This window comes from Tyto alba, unplaced genomic scaffold, assembly GCF_018691265.1.
Source record: "Tyto alba isolate M040663 unplaced genomic scaffold, T.alba_DEE_v4.0 Super-Scaffold_33, whole genome shotgun sequence".
Classification (NCBI taxonomy): Eukaryota; Metazoa; Chordata; class Aves; order Strigiformes; family Tytonidae; genus Tyto; species Tyto alba.
Window position 1 is genome coordinate 10,017,025 of NW_024881308.1, and position 17,841 is coordinate 10,034,865.

At 39.6% G+C, this 17,841-nt stretch overlaps 1 protein-coding gene across 3 annotated transcripts in view; it reads left to right on the forward strand.

The window, feature by feature from the left end:
• The first annotated feature begins 389 nt into the window (after window positions 1-389).
• Window positions 390-17,841, forward strand: part of TSHZ2 (teashirt zinc finger homeobox 2) — a 232,236-nt gene continuing 214,784 nt past the window's right edge. For all 3 annotated transcript variants that reach the window (XR_004407119.2, XM_032993578.2, XM_032993579.2), the window contains exon 1: window positions 390-667. Coding sequence is in view for 2 of the 3 variants with exons in the window: in XM_032993578.2 (XP_032849469.2) it covers window positions 628-667 (40 nt within the window). In the remaining variant the exon portion in view is untranslated. The remainder of the gene's footprint in view (window positions 668-17,841) is intronic.

Here is a 17,841-nt window from a genome sequence, read left to right on the forward strand (position 1 = left end):
CGTGCGTGTGTATGTGTGAGTGAATACCAGATTTCCTTCCACCCCGAGCCTCCCTGTCCTCTCCCATATCACTCACTGCCTGGCATCTGACAGCACGGAACCTGCAGCGCTCCGCGCACACACACGCACGCACACACACACCACGCACACCCGGGCACCGCTCCGCCATACAGCTCTGCGAGGAGGAGGAGGAGAGGAGAGGAAAGGGAGGAAGCAGCCAGCCCCACAGTCTTTCCAGAGCTGCCTTTTTTAATATATACATATCTATTTTGTTATTTATTTATTACCGTTCTCTGGCACTGTGGGCGCCTTTCATTTGCTCCTGAGCTTGGATGTTTGAATCAAAGCAAAGCAAGTGTTGCAACAGTTAAAAAAAAAAAAAAAAAAAAAAAAAAGCCAACCAAAAAAAAAAAAAAAAAAGAGAGAGAAAGAAAGAAACCTAGATCTCTAAAATAAAATAAAAACCAAACAGGTTCCTATCAGTGAAGTGGAAAGGAGGGGGGCAGGGGAGGCTTGAGGGGGGTGCTGGGGAAAGCAGCTGAGAGGCAGAGGCAGAGAAACACGACTCAGGAGCGTCTCAGGGCTCTCGGATCTGGGGACAGAAGTGAGATTGGAGAAAGTAGAGCGATGCCAAGGAGGAAACAGCAAGCACCCAAACGGGCTGCAGGTAAGGAGAAGCCATCCACTTACACAGCCTCTGTCTCTCCACTCCTTCCAATCCTACCCCCATCTTTATTATTATTTAGGGTCACCCTTGCTTTTCCGGGCTGGATCTTTATTTATTTATCCCCCCTCCCCCTCCCTTTCCCTTCGTAACTCTATGGAGCCAGTTTCATTCCTTATTGCCAAGATCTTTACTCTGACATGGGCTGTCCCCTTCCACCCTCCCGCCGCTCCCACCGCGCTCCGGCCCCGCTGCCTCCCGTTCCCAGCTCCCATCCTGCCCTGGCGAAACTTTTCCCCCCAACTTTCTTCCACTCGGTTCCCCTTCTCCCCCGGCCCCTTTCCCTTACCGAACCGAAAGCAGCCTCCCATTCGTTTCCCGCTTTAGTGTTTTGCTTTTTTTTTTTTTTTTTTTTTAAATATTATTCTTCCTTCCCTTTCTGATTTCTCCCCCCCCCCCCCCCCCCCCCCCCCCGGTGGTTTTTGTTTTTAAAACGTGTGTTTCGCGAAGTGGGTCGGTGTGTTTAATCTTTTATTTCGCCGTGTTTCTGGTGGCAATGCTGGCCGGGAGAGTGTGTGTGTGTGTGTGTGTGCGTTGTGTATGCCTGAAATAGTACAGGGACTGTCTCTGCTGATGAACCCAGTGGGGAAGTTCAGCCTTTGATCATCAGTGGTGAAAATTGCAACAGGAAATAAAATGAAACGTTCTGACTGTTAGAAGACAATCCACATTTTCAAATCAAATCCCTCCTTTGTTTTGTAGTCGAGTTTATATCTTTGCACATGCCAAGTGGTTTTGCAATTTTTCTTTTTTTTTTTAAAAGAAGAAAATAGTTTGCAACTTTGGAAGTGTTTTGTTTTGTCATTTGTAGGGTGTTCTTTTTCTTTTGGGGGCCAAGAAAAAGAAACAGATGAGTGGGCCTGTAGAGTAAATCTTTTCAAAGAGTTTTCTTTCAGGCTGCTTAATTGCTTTTTATTTTTTTTTAATAGTGTGGTGGGGTTTTGTTTCTGGGAAGCGCAATATGGAAGTTCATTTTTCTTCTGCCAGACCCACCCACTGAAAAATCAGCTTTCCAGTTGATTGCCAGCTTTGATTTGACATTTGATTGATCACCTGTCATCTTGCTGCCTTTGATCTATTCATTCTTGATATATATCAATAAATCACTCACCATGGTAACCCAAGTGCCAATGACGTAAGGCTTGCCCTCTAGATTCTCTTAGCCAGACATGCACAATTATTATCTTGTTTGGCTTTTAATGTAGGCGGGTTTTTCCCTTCTTTTTTTCTTTGTGTCCTTCGTCAGAGTAGTTCTCTAAAGAAAACTAATATTTTATGGTTTTAGTTTAAAAATGGATTATTAATTTTTCCTCCCCCTTCTTAATATTCTCTAGGTGTAGCATATTATATGTGGGACAAAATGTATAGGCAAGTTTAGTGTCATACTTGAATAAACTTTGAAAAGTAGCGCTTGGGATTCATTCAAAGGTAAATGTTATTTCAGAGAAACTGGGGCATGCATAACTTTTATAAACTTACATATTTTGCTCTATTCATATAAGTGTAGGACAGTGGTATGCAGGCAGTCTTTTGGGACGTGACCAATGAATGTACCTATGCAGGTTGCTAGTATGATCCCTTTAACCATAAATAATAGTTAAGCTAGTATATAGTATATATAGCTATATATATGTGTATTTTTAAGAGCTCTCTGATGAGTTGCTATTATTGTTTTATTCACAACGAGATTATATCTGAATAAGGCATTAACATTTTCAACTTGCAGGATAAATAGCTATTTTTTCATGGATGCTGATCATCACAGTGACAGTGCTAGAATTGCTCCTTTTTTCTCTCTGTCAGGAGTATGAGGCTTCATTTTATTTTCTTTTCAAAGTAGAATTTTCACTTGGAGTGTGTGTAGTGTCTTTTTGTAGAAGGAGCACCCTGTTCTTTTTTAGAAACATAGGCTACAGAGTAAGTAAATTTTTGCGAGCAAAGCCCATGCTGTTGTTTCCCGGGATTTCCCTGCTGAGAATACAGTAAGATATGTTTTTATCAAGAATGCTACAGGATTTTTGAGAATCTTAATGATGAGGGAGAAATTTGAATGACCACAATTACATCTCTCCTTCCTTATTCTCATTATTAAATATGCATTGTTCTTCAATGGAGTATTTCTTTGATTATACTTGTCCTCAGATCAGTGTTGTTTCAGGTGAGCAAAATACTGCAAATGCAGTCCAGTTTCATCCAGCATAACTGATTTGAAGTAGGTTTATACATTTGCAATAGTTCTCCTGCTTTGAAGTTGTATTTGTGTGTTTGTGGGGGGCAGGGGGGGTTTCAAAGAGCAGACGTCTACTGTAAATAGTTCTTAAAACTCACTTTCATTTTCAGGGATAGTACTGAGGTTCTGGTTTGTAGGGTGAAAAATACCTCAAAGTGACAGTAGACAGGCTGTGCAGTAAGAAATGAATCTCTCATCAAGGCTGATAGCAAATCTCCTTACTCCTTTTATTTAAAGGAGTTAATACATTATATATTACTTAATTTTCACTTTTATTTATTTTTAGTTGTACAAGTTCAAAGGTATCAGTTGCACTGCATTTTGTCTTGATGGCAGCAGAGATATTGAAGAGAAGTTTGCAACTTTTAGCTTCTTTAGCTAGTTCACCTCCAACGGAAGAAAAATGATAAGCCTTATGATTCTGGACATGCCTGCTTTTGTCATTGCTTAAAATTAAATACTATGCACAACTGTAAATAATTACTACCATGCACTGACTTTGAAAGCAGGTTTCTACTTTGATTAATGAATAATGTAAAGGTTAGAGAGAACCAGTGAGTGAATCAGAAGTGAAGTCCTGCTGCTAGATGAAAATCTATCTGGAGAAATATACATGGCAATTTTGTCCTTTTCTATTATTAATTTTAAGCCTTGTATTCCTAAGAAATATATTACAGACCATTGTAATGAAACAAGGTAGTGTAATTGGATAAATGGGGCACTATTTATGTTTGATGATGGGGATTTTTGATCTCAAATTACACTTTTAAAGACACTTTATTTCACATCAACACCGAAACTATGTCAAATGCATTTTGATCTTTCCAGGGCCGAATCTATTCTGAATTGTCATTCCTTTCTGAGATCGTAATTTCCATTGCGATAATCCTTGAAGCAGATAGTTACAGCTCTTTATATCAGTGACTGCTTTAGTATCATACTTCTGTTTACAATAAATAACCCATTTGTGTTGTAGCTTTCACCCAAGTGAATCACAAAGGGCTTTACAAACTCTGGGCCTAATTCTTCTCTTGCTCAGGTGCAAATCAAAAATAGCTTTACTGGCAGCATCAATGCAGTTACAGTGAGTACTGTCTGCTCTTGCGAGTAAGAAGAGACTCAGGCCCAGAAAGTACTTCATCGTTCAATGAAATGCAGCCACCTCTGGGGTAGAAGTCTTGTAACGATTCCATAACAAATGGTAATATATTAACAGAAGGGTGGAAAAAGGGTGGGAGCAAAGCAGAATTGCTATTCAGTTTTTATTCCTAGGGGTATGAAATAGCTTTCAAACACAATTTCACTGGATTAAACTCTCCTTTCCCCTGCAGCTTGTTTAAATGTGCATATTTTATTTTGTGATCATGAATTGCTAGTTTGCTTTTTTAAAGCCTACAAAGAGGAATCTGGACTTTACGCTTTTTCCGGCTGCATTTTCGTATTTCTTTTCTTTCTCTCTCAGCTCCAACAGGCTATGTAAGAACCAAAGCTTGGGAAAAGTACAGCAGAAACAGATATCAGTCGCATTTATTTTGTTTATTGGGGCAGTTTTGGTTTTGGAAGAGTCCTCATAGAGCAGTAAACAGAAGATGGTTAGCAGTCAGTACTTTAAAGCTGCAGTTTGCACCTTAGTAGTAAAAGGTTATTTAAAACAGAAACATATTTAGAAAGTGAAATTCTGCTTCTGCAGAGAGCAGAGTAAATGACCAGCTAGGTCCGGTATGTGTATTTCTGTGATGAAAGGAAGCGATATATACATGTATTAATAACCAATAACATTGTGGCTTTTCGAGTATTATTTGTATCCTTTATTATAGGGGCAATAGAAGCAGGTTCCAAGCAAGCAGTACTGAGTGAAACTGTAGAAATGGCAGCACTGCTTTGTTTAAACATCCTCCAGAAAAGCAAGTGCACATCAAAACCACCTAAATAGCTCATGCCTCAGAACCTTTCAGTTACTGTGCACATCACAGTGCTGACAGATGACAAGAAAGCCAAGGTGTTCACAAACAAGAGGAGCCTTTAAATCATGGTTAATTAAATATATTCCAAAATAGGTACTTTTGCAACTAAAGAGGCACCAAAATTAGTCGCCATCTGCGTTAAATTCTGGAATCGGCTACTAAGCCCAAAGCTGCTATGCAATTTTTTCCCATGTCAAAACTCAGGCCGGAATGGGACAATTTGAAATCATCTTCATTTTAGTTATTGTTTCCTTGTTTCAATTTTGCTCTCACATAGCAAAGCACAGTATATTATCACTATATAAAGAGTGGGACTCACCAAGAGTTCAGCCCCTCTGACTGTGAAATAAAAGATGTTTCCATCGGAAAATGACACAATTTTATAGCACTTTTAAAAACATGTTCTTTGTCAGAAATTCTTTTCCATAAATGCTCTCCCTCTTCTGTGCTCTCTAACTCAAAAGCCCATTTTCTTCAAAACGGCAGGATTTTGGTATTTCCTCCTGAAGCTTTCTCCTCCTGATTTTTGCTCTTGTTAGTAGCACCCACCTCAAGTAACTGTTTCCCCTAGAAGAGGTCCCTGGAGTTCCTCCGTAGCACAGGGCCAGGGTGAGCCTTTCTCCCGTCATTTTACTTCCCATCCCGATGAGGACATCACTCCCAGAGAGCAACTCCAGACTCGCAGAAAAAAAAAAGCTGTCAGTTGCTGTGGCTGCAATTCCCAACTTAGCAGCAGCAGAGGGAATGGAACTGTACTCTATCAATTACAGTTGGAACCAGAGGCTAAACACTTATTGTGTTAAGCTATTGTGCAGATCTTAAGAGCTCAAATGTAAAAAAAATATCGTGTCAGCTAGTGGAGGGGAGAATAAGGCCTGGTTCTTCTACTGGATGATGTGTTATTAGCAAATGCAAAGTAAAATTATACAAATTCTATTTAATGCCTCTCGGGTTGAGACATATGTGTACCATATTATGCCTTAAAAAAGGGGGATTCTACTGACTTTACTGCTGAAATAAGCCTTTGTTTTTCCCTCTTCCCTGCAAAATGAAAATATTTGTGAAGTTTTACCTCTAAAGCGTGCTCATGCAAGCAGAGAGCCATTTTCATCTGTCTCCGAATCTGATACAGGAGTCAATTGGAAACACATTAGACTCTCAGCTGAAGTCTTACATTTCATTCGTGCAAGAGCAGAGATTTTTCATTACCTATTTAATTACAATAATTTACATGAGAGTGGGTCCAGTTCTGCAGCTCTTACTCAGCACTTTGCTTCAATGGGTAACTGGCCTGTGTAAAGACTGACTATGTAAGACTGGGCTATTTAGCTACAAAACTAAATATACATGTTTCTTTCGGAACGTTTTTTCCTCTGAAAAGGGACTAGATTCTATCATTAAGCTTTAAATTGAGAGAGTAGTTCTGCTTGTAACTTGTGTTACTAATGGTTGCGTGCTATTCTTTTCTAAAGTCTGTTTGAGAGAGATATTTTGCTTGCTCGGCTAACTTCACTTCTCAAATATGTTTCCATTCTCTGTGTTAATTATTGAACACTGTTTCTTGGTACCAGTAGATGATACAGTCTTCTAAAGAATCCTTTTTTTAACATGAAGTGTTAACGTGCACATGAGCAGCAGCTCTCAAGTAAATGCATGAAGACGCTTTTGCAAATCAGAAGCCTAAAAGTTCTGTGTAGTTCTAGGGACTAAAATCAGTTCTTTCTCATTAAGGTGACCTCTCACTTGAGGCTGTTGAATCTTGGCACGGAGTCATTTTTATCGTGTTACAATAACGGCTTCTGCAATTCAGAAATACCTTGACAGCGAACCGTGTATTTTTTAAGGTTTCAAGGAGAAACGCATCATAGAAGCACACTGTTTCCCATTAGATTTACACATCCCTCTTTAACTGTTGCTGGCTTTTCATCCGTTACCTTGTGAGGTTTTTCAGGCAAAGAGAAGTGGAAAAACTGGTCTTATGATCGAAGTGTTGCATTAAGTGTTTCATTTAGAAAAATGAAGAGAATCTTTGTTTCCCTAAAAGAAATGTTTTCCCCCTTTGCCCTAGGAAAAAGAAAGTCACAACAATAGCTTCAAAATGACAGAATTCGATTGTGAAAAATACAGAGTTTATAATGTGCAGCACCTGATGGTCCCAAGTATTGGTAAAATTCCACAGTTAAATAGAACAAACAGTCCTAAAAGTATTGGAAACAGATCCTCTTCAGGTATGCACACATCCATACCTGCAAAAAGGAGAGACGAGTGCCTGTCTGGGAGAGGGATGCACTGTTCTTGTTGACTGAAACTGGAAAGCTCAGTTGTTTAGAGCCGTTTTTGATTATTTCACCAATATTTGCCCAAATGTTGAAACTCCTGTGATGTTAGGAGCTGTGTCCACTGAACATCTTTTGCTAGTGTCTGTTTTCTTTAAACCTCCAGCTCCTGGAGTCTGGTGGTTATGCAAGTGCCCAATATGCATTTTAGAAGGAAAATTTATTTTAAACTCCTTGCTATGGAGAACTAAGGAGCTTGAAAACATGCAGCCTAAAAGCTCTTATGCCAGGAGAAAAACGCTATGATTCTCAAAGTGACTGGTTTCAACATCTCGTAATTTTCAGGGAATCTCATGATTTTTGAGGTTGTGCTTTGTGATTTTTTGATAAACAAGGTTGGCAATGTTGCTTTTGACTGATTCTGTTGGTGAACTAGTGTATGTGTCTGCATATATAATTATATACACACACACACACCAGTAAACAAAATGCATAACATAACGATGGAGTTATGTGAATAGTAGCTCTGAATTTGTATTGCTATAAACAAAGCAGTTTTGAGAGATCAGATTATCGGTTCTTGAGGAGTGGCTTGCAATTGAAGTTTTGTGGAGATTGCTTTTAGTGGCAATTAAATCTAGAAAGTTAATAGCCAGTAACTGTTCTTTAAAGTCTAAACACTTGCAAGACCTATGAGGAATGCACAGCCTACCTTTTTTTCAGATATAATCAGGCCCAACTTTATTGAAAAAAAATTTACAACTAGCAACATTAATGCTGTATTTTTATTGTATTAAAGCAAATGAGATGCTGACTTCTTTCTTTCATCTCCTTGGCTTGTATCTATTATAGCTGTATCTTATTCCTTTCTGTGTCTTTTCTCCCTGTGTTCTGTAAACTGCTATCGTCTAATGATACTGAGGCTCATTAAAGTTACTCATGATGCTAAAGAGACTATGGGAAGCATCCTTAGCTCTAGATAGCTATAGAAAAGCAAAACTACTGAGTGTATGGGGAAAACTAATCCATATCAACCCTTCCATTCCCATTTTGGGAAACCCTTAAAATTGATAGGTCAAACAGGAAGAAAAAACTTGCAGGAAGGACAGTGTACTGAGGAGAATGGGTCATTTTTAATACACATCCCTACCTGACAAAGATAAAAAGCAATAAAGTTTTAAGGAGCTTTCTGGCTCTTCCGGCATCTCTCTCAAAAGACTCATTTAATTGAAAAGCCTGTTGTGCTTGTTTTTATGCATATAAAAGTTAGGGGCAATTTTGCACAAGGCCTAATATTCTAGCACAATATAATCGGAACTCTTTCTGGTTGCTTTTTAAGTCTCTCTGTTCATATAAAATTAAGACCCACTTATCGTAAATTATAGTAAATCTCATTCAATATTGCTTTCATAACTTAAAAAATGCTGTTACATATTCCCAAAGCAACTTTGCTGAAGTGATATTTGGTCTGTTTATGTGGAATCAGTGCAGAATTTCTGTTGAAAAAGGAGCAGCACACAGTTCTTGTTTTTAATGAAAATAATTAAATTCTATGGAATACCTTAATAGCAAAGGTTTTTTTTTCTTCTAGTGAAACTCTGCTTAGAGGAGATTGGAACGAAAATCTGCACATTGGTGCAGTTTTGTATGTGCAGACAACAAGCCTATTTCTATCACTCATCCTCCACTTGGACAGAAGTAATTTTTTTTTGGTAGAAAGATTTTACCCTGAATTTTCCATATATAATTTTGTGTGAATTACACTGGGAATCACCACCACAATTCATAAGTCCTGCAATTTTATTTGTACATATAGGAAGAATTAATTTACTTCCCGCAGCATGAGTGGTCTTCACAGAAAAGAGCTGGATCTTTTCATGATGTACTGTTTTGTATTGAAGAAACATAACCTTATGCTAGCTGGTATATTGGTCTACCAAAATTAATTTTTTTATGTGTTTTTCAGCCATGTCATAACATTTATAAGCCCAGTACAAGTAGCATTAAATTAACATGTGAAAGGAGAAGGAAGCTAAGTAGTTATATTGATCATCTCTAGCATTAAATCCTAAAATAAATTAAAAGCTTTCTAGTGTTTTTGATTATCTGCATGGTTCCTGCTCATATATGTGTGCTTTGTTAGGAAACAGAGTAATATTTCTTCACACTTAGCACCTTTCTTCCAAGGATTTCTTACTAATGCTATGTACTCCTCAGAATAACCCTAGTGAAGTAGAATATTTTTTTCCCCATTTTACAGAAAGGCAAATTGAAGCCGGGAGGTATTATCTGATTTGCTCAAGGTCAAATAGCATTTGCTCCTAATTCCCTGCTCTAGGTACTAGATCACATTTCTATTGTCAGCGCACTTCCAGGAGAGAAAGCCAGGCTGGAGGCTCAAGGCACCACATACCCGCTGCTGGGGTGAGAAGGGGGAGCAGCCCAGCTGGGGCGCGGGGGAATCGCCCGTGGAAGGGAGCCTGGAAAGGGAGTTTCATCCCTTCTGTGCAACTCCCCGTGGCGGAGGAGGCGGCACTTTGCTTATGGCCAGGAGCTCCCAAAAGTGGGAGGACTCAGTTAGAGAAAGCAGAGGTCTGTTAACTCTATTAACAAGTCAAGAAAGCTTTACTAGGCAATAGTTTTAGGCAGAATAATTTAAGTCTTTTACCTTCCTTAAATTATCCTCAGATGCATTTTTGGTTGGTGATAAGTTTCAGGACCACAGAATTTGGTTACGGTTACTTTTCCCCTGTATACTGTTCTACATTTCTTTGTCAGACTTGGGATCTAGCTTTGTACTTCTGACAGTATGTAATGCATTGCCTTGAGAAATATGAAAAAACTGGTCTAATTGCAACTAAACAGGACATACACATTTTTCCTCCACCCAGACTGCCAGAGGCATTTGGAAATCTTTGGTAATAGAGTTTCAGGCTCTGATTTTTGTAAGTCAGCTTCTAATGTTAAGGGTCTAAATCCTTACATGGGCATCTAAAGAAAAACCTGAATTTTCAAAAGCTTTTAGCACCAAGCGGTTCCCATGGACCTTCCTAGTTCTGTCTCTTGTGTAAACTGGAATTGTTAAGCCTCGATCAAGGGCAGTGTTGTTTTTCTAAAGTGGAGATGTATGTATTGCCTATAGAAGAAATATGATGCAAGTAATAGCCAATGGATTCATTAAGGATTGTTTATGTTTATTTTCACACCATATTACCTTTTGGGAATGGCCGTTTCAGCCATTATATTGACAGGAACTTGGAATAAATCTTAGGCAATATAGGGCTAATCTGCCATACCTGGGAGACCACCTGCTACCCTCTCGAGCAGAGGCTAGATCATTCGGTGCTGAATCACCAGGTAGGGCTTTCTTCTCTGGAGCTGGGGACTTGGGAAGCTCTCCCATGGCTCCTTTTCATGTGGAAATTAATGCTTGCCTCTATTTCTGAATAGTAGGTTATTAGAGTTCGTATGCAAATTCCCAGGATGGGAATTTGTCTCTGTTTGATAATTGATATAATAATATATATTTTTAGTGGTCCAAAGTCCTTGAGCTTGAGTCTTGTGTACGTAATTTATGTTTATTTCTTACTGTTATTAACTGTAATTTAGTTGTTGGCGCCTTTCATTGCCTTAGATTGAAGGGAGTGTCTCTATCCCATTGCCCCTCCATAAACAATGCCCTTTTAGGGTTCCTTATCCTGTATCCTTGCCCAGACATTTCCTAGCCTGTCAAATACTGTCATTTTATTCCTTACAGATCATTCACAGTATGTCTCCTGTTGCACACACAAATAAGGAGCAAATGCAATCAGGATGCATCATCGTTTAGCATAACAAATAAAAGCCGATCTGTGCAGATTTCCCTTAAAGCATCTCTTAATATGTATTGTCAAAATGTCTGAAGATGTCTTTTACTCATAAGCATTTAATTATTTGTGACAATTAAACTGATATTCAGAGCAGGAAAAAAATGAGGGTATTAAATATTTTCTCTTGTCAAAAGCTAACAAAATGTCACCTGACATAGCGAACTCCTTAAATTTTGTATTTCAAACATACCTTATAACTGAAAAAGCACTTGAACAAAATTACAGCGCCCCATTTCAGAGTCCTGGATTTTGTATTGCATTTAAGGAACTTGTATTTTTAAAACTAGACCAAAATATAAGGGCACATCATTAAAGCATGTATCAGTAATGAGCAGCTGAATACTTGATGATTTAAAAGGAGTTTCTATCAATTTTTAAGTCTGTGCTGAAATTTACAGCCAAGGGCCCCTCTGAATGACGGACTCAGACCTGGGTTTTGTAGTCTTGGCTGGTTATTGTTTTACTTGTGCATGAGAAAATCAGCTCAAATAACACAGATCAAGTCATCAACCTTTTTCTGTGTTCAGGATTATAGATTTATTTTGTTGGGTTTGTCTGATGATACCTCTAGCCACATGGATTGTTTGAACTGGAGAGGCAACATGCTGTGGATGGGGCAGAACAAGCTACCAACATTGCTGCTCAGGGCTCAGTGCCTTCACCTGCCCGGCAGCCCTTTAATGTGGTAGAAGTTCATCTCTGTGATAACAAAAAGGGGCAAAAAAACAGCGATGATCTTGAAAAGAAGAGAAAACTGGCAGAGACCTTGAGAGCAGTGTTGTATGGGTACTGGAGTACTGCATAGCCCAGGCACAGAAACAGTAACATCTATATTATGGGCATAACAGTACCTATAGTCCAGATTGATTGGGGTTTTCTGTTGAGAGGTTTGATTTCTACTGGTTCTAATGTTTCCAGTTCTGAGCTGCTCAGAACAACCATTTCCATTATCAAAATCTGTGTTTCCTTTCCTAAAATGTTCTTCCTGTAATTTAGGGTAGGATGTTATTTGGCAAAAAATTAAGAGATGTACATCAGGGCTTATTTCAAATCTGTGGGACCACTGTGCTTTCTGGCAGTGACGTGAACATTTTTCAGAGATATCTTCTGCTTTCTCTGAGAAAATCTACCCAAATTTGTCTGACTTACAAAGTCTAAAAGTTGCTGTTGCCAAAGAATTTTTAGAAGGTGACACAGCATTCTCCAACGTGCCATCTCTACCACGCATGCTCTGTTCTCGGTTTCGCTTTTTCAATTACATTTCCTTAAAATACGTTTTAGCTGGGGATAAGTAGGACAATTGCTTTCCCTGCTGCAGGGACAAAGATGGGCCTGAGCAGTCAAAGGAGAATGAGGAAATGGTTTGTATTGTGTGTTTAGCTGGAACCCGGGCCCTGAGATGGGAAGCAGGGAAATTTAGGGAGCAGAACATGGGTAAGGACAGGAGCAGAGAGCACAAAATTATCTAATATCTGTAGAAAATGGTGGTAAAAATTTATACCTGACTCTATTGCCTGGTCAATGTAGAGCATGATATTCAACATTAGCTCTTACAGTGAAGGCATCCAACAGTTTCTGTCTAGATTAAGACCTGTGTGGAAATAAATGTGGTTCCACATGTGCGTTTCCTAGCTTTACTTAGCTTGCTTTTTCAAAAGCCTGGCTGGGCCCTGACTTCATCGCAGGCAGGGGATGGATGTGTGCAGGAAATTAATCTGCCTCAGCTGGGAAAAAAGGTACCATCTGTAGGGCTGCTGCTGTGGGAGCGCAGAGCGTGAGGAGCCTCCAGGCTGTGGCGGGGCCCAGCTCCTGAGGTGGGCACTCAGTGCCAGGGGACCTTCTTCTGGGTGGAGAAAGTGGGAAAATTCCCTTAAAATTTGCCAGAGCTGTGCCCACCTGTCTGTTACTGGCAGTGGCAATGTCCCGTCCCTGAGGCATTGTGCAGGCAATTCAGGAGCGGTCTTGAGGCCAGCGTGAAACACCATCGAAACAAGGAAAACCCTGATTCCCTGCTAGGAACCTGGAGGAGATGCTGACAGAGCGGCTCGGGGCCACACCTTGGCTGGCGAGAATTAAACAGCCATATTGAAGAGTTCAGGCAGCACACTGAGAGGTTCGTGGAAGCCATATAGGATGTGTAATCATGAGATATAGAGAGCAGTTGTGAAGTATCAAGTGTGTCAAGCTGTGGGAGCTGCCTGGTCAGCAGGCTGGGGTGGTGTGGGCCTGGGGGGAGCACGGTACTGCAGGTAGGCCAGAACAAAGCGTGGAAATTACTGACAGTTAAGTAGCTGTTGTACAAAAGCAAGCAGCTCAGAGAAAATACAAAGAATAATGCCAGGAGTTTCAACCACAGATATCTGTTTAGATAAAAAGGGCCTGTTAGTTTAAGATCTCTTCTCGTGCCGCAACATGCAAATCACAAAGGACTGATCCCTGTGTCACTGTATAACTGCCATTTACCTCAGCAGGCACTGGGCCTTTGCAACTCTGACTTTGGTTTTACTTGGGGCAGGGGTTTTAATTTTATTTCATTTGCTGCCCTGTGGGAGATTTTTCATACAAATCGAATCTTCCTGTCTGGAAATCAGTGACAAAACTTGAACCAGAATCAGCAAGAGTGGAGCAGGTTGCCTTCAGGTTATTGTACAGTTTTGTGTCACCTCCAAAATTTGTACATTAAATAAACAAAATCCTGAGAATGTTAATCTAGAAAACAGTCACCCTTGCATTACTCTTTTGCTGTTTCTGTGAATTTACTAGAGATCTTATAAACTTGTGATTTGAATTAAACAGAGGTAAATCATTTGAAGAAATATTTGCGGGGGGGCGGGGGGGGGCAGGCAGAAGGATGTTATGATGCCATCAACATCTGGGTTTCCACTTGTTTGGATTAGGAACATTTTACTGTAATCATTCCCAAACATCTCTGCTAAAATCCCTTCTTTAATTTTTTATCACCTTTGAGGTATATCCAGGCAGGTTTTCAATTTGTGTGTGTGTGTTAGGTTAAAGCACTGAAATTTGTTGTTAGCGTGAGTATACAAACAATCTCATTTTTATATTTGTCCTCTTTCATTATAATTGCTTGGAAACATTTTGATTCAGTTAAAATGCACTATTTTCAATATACAAAGTCCGTACAGGGAAACAAGGGAGTGATTATGAGTTTCTCCAAGGAAATAAGCATCTCTTAGCCATCATCCTACAACTGGGAAATTTCTAATACGTGACATCTATATAATTTAACCTAATAATTTACTTTTTTTTTACAGTGATGTAATGGGGAGAGTGACCTGGACTTTGTAAAAGTTCCCCTACTTACTACAGATTCCCAAGGGCAATGTAACATTCTAGACAGTGTTTTATATGCCCTGATTAAAATGTAACATATTTTTGCATTTCCTGTGCAGTGACCTGTTAGTGCTCATAGACAGAACACTTAAAGAACAGTTACAAGGAGACATTTCCAAATGTGCCTAATGTGCGCGAGTTTTTATAACATTCTTATTTCATTTGAAATTGCAGCTACAGCAGGAACCATTCAGACGGCGCACTGATTTAACTTTTTAATCCACTGTTTTGCTATGTCAAGTAAAATAAATGTTTGTTTTTAGCTCAGTTTTTTTGCATTGCTAAAACTCGTAACTACTTGCTTTAAGCTTGGGATTCTAAAGGGAGCTACATTATCTGAGATTTAAAGCTTGGTTTTTGTAGCTGCTTTCTCACAACTCCCCCAAGAAAAAAAAAAAATACAAAAGTACAACTTTAGCAAAAAGGGCTTTTATATCTCTATCAATTATAGAAACACCAGCTGCAGTAGATTACAAATGTGTTTGGCTGATTGTGATGTTGTGTGGGGAAAACTGTCACAAGGAGCTGGATTCTGTTCTCCCCGACACCACCGGGATGCCGCACAGCTCCCCGGGCTGCTGCCGGCACTTCTGTCAAAGCTGCAGTGGGCAAGAGCAGGATCCGGCTCTCAGATTCCCAAATTGCATACTGCCAAATCTAGCTCTGTACTTGCGCGCATGTCCTGGCACTAGGAAAAAATATGGAGCTGTTGAATGTGAACACAAGTGCTAACCGTGTGTCATTGTGTATGCATGTGTTTTTCTGTGAGCTGAAGCAAAAGCCACACCAATACGTCCGCAATCTGGACCAGAAACCTCTGGGGAGAATCACTCCAGTTATTGTTGTTCTTATTTTTATATCCAAGACATTTGTTTGCTTTTACTTTCTTGAAGAACAAAGTGGGGGGAAGAGGCACCACAGAAAAAAAATTGTATGACCAGCTCATAAAGGTAAAGTAGCTGGAAGACATGAAGAAAAGAAATACGATATCAAGACAGCAATGCAAGATGGGCAATTTACCATTTTTGGTGGTGTTGAGCTCAGGAAAAATTAATGTATCAAAGTGTGTGCGGGCAGTATCACTCCACTAATATCCAGAGTTAAAAGGGTAGCAACGTAAGGGCTTTCTGTTAGTTGCATCTTATTTACTGTTTCATTTATCTTATTGTGCTTTGGGTGTCTCTGGGAGGACGTGGTTGGGCATTGGTTTATTTTAACAAAGAGAAACTGACATAGCAAAGTTCTGTGTATACTTTACAGCAAAAATGCAATTTTTTATTTTCATTTAATCCCAGGAATATTGATATTTTCCAGGCTGTCAAACAAATGAGTGCACTGGAGGACAGTTAGGTGTGTCTAGTTCATCTATCTAATCTACCTCATTTCTAATGTGCCCATCACCATGGTGTCTAGACCAAAAGTATCTGCCCTGATTTTCCTTTTTGTCTTTATTGGCTGTGGTAACTTAATTGAGTCCTAAGAGCTTTCAGATTCATCTGCAAAAATAATAACAAAAACATTATCAGAATAATGATTCATTTTTTTACTCTTACTCAGAATTTCCCCTTTCTCTTCTGAGTCTATTTGGCTAGTTGATTGTTGTTGCCGTATCTAGAAGAGGTTATATTATAGAGATGTTGTATTCAATTGGAGTTTTACCTGACTCATCAGTGACTCAAAACTTCATTTGGCTTCTAAAGTGAATTCACTCATGCCCTCTAACTTCCTTCTGCTTTTCTCTGCAGAAGCTGACTTCATTTACTAAGCCACTCAGTTTAGCAACTTCATCTGTTCTGTGACCCTTTGCCATATAAAACATAGGTAAAGGTAATAAAAAGTAATAGAAATTGTGGCTTCAAAAATTATATCTTCATTTGGAAGCCCTGGTTTCTGTTAAATTTAATTACTTCTCTCTCTGCCAATTAGGTAAAAATGCATCATAAGACATAAGTGAGCAGTTTTTCAAAAGCAGAGGCCCGAGGTCCATGCTAAGGGGAGAAAAAGTCCCGCTGTTGATTTGCTGTATCTGTGCATGTGGTTATCATGATCTGCATGCACATGTGGGGAGAATGCACTGCAATGGGGCACCGTAGTGCTGCCAGCATGCAGTCATCCAAGCAGTGTGAGTGGTCATGGTAATTTTAGAAACGTGTCTGCTGGGCATGCAGTGGCATCTGCATGGTTGTGTGCCACCTTCTGCTTTTGAAAAATATGGCCCAAGTAGCAATCAGTCTGCAGAAGTCAATAAACTCTCGTGTTGAAGAGGCCGAGTAACCAGCGTGGTGCTCACTGAGGGAAAGAGTTCACTGAAAATGCTGCAAACGTAGCTTTCTCAGCTATGATTGAGTTTGAGCTCAACTGTACAGTTACACACAGCCCCTTTTCTACTCTTCTCCTACGTGTGTTGAAAGTGTCTTTATAAACCTACTCCTCAAAGATAATTTCATTGAGAGGCAGACGTTTCATACGTGACACTGATTTCTAATCCTATCTGGACTGGCAGATCACAGATTCCCAGCCTGTGGCCTCGGCATGTAACATGAGTTCACACAAACAAAGTAAACCATTGCTCTGGCTGTTTGGTTAGTCCTAAAATGATTGAGTAAGAGATGGATTATTCTTTGCAAGATTTAATTTCATCTTCCGGGTATTTGCAGTGGACCAAAGTATGGACATGATTACATTTCTCAGGTTTTTCTGTGATTTAGAACAAAAATTATTAGCAGAGCTTGCTCAGCAAGGAATTTCTGATGTAATCTATACCAGTTACAGGCAAGGGGTGTGGTAATAGGGAAGGAAAAAGGAGGGCTAAATGTTTATCCCATTTGACTGAGACAGAAAACAGGACTGGCAGGATGACAAACTGGCATAACCTTACACTAGAAAGTGCAATGATTCCAACAAAAGTTCTAGCCATAATGTGTGGCCAGGCATATGAGAGGACAGTTTCTTGGTGCATCCTTCAGCATAGCTAAAGCAGACAGGAGTAAGATCTGCACCATACAGTTTATTTAGGCACTATGTCAGTATGCATGTTAAATAAGTGTTAGGAACTGGTTTACAGGGGTTTGGGGGGCAGAGTTGGTAGAAGAGACATATGAAAAATATATTGATGTTAGATACACGACCACTTAATTTCCCCAGTAACAGTACTGTAAAACATTTTTTCATCAGCTCTGTTAGGAACAGTGACAGATGAACCTTAAGCATTTCTGAGGTTTTCTGTAGCTTGGATATAAATACTTCATACTTCTCTGAAGGTTTCAGGATACTATATAAATAACAGAATTTCCCAAGCTCATATTCCCACCTTCCCTATGATGCAGATATTTTTCCTTATCCCTGTTTCAGCTGTGGGTGAGCTGTGGCACAGAGATGTTTAATGACTCAGCAGAAGGGTCAGGAATACAGTTCAGGATTTCTG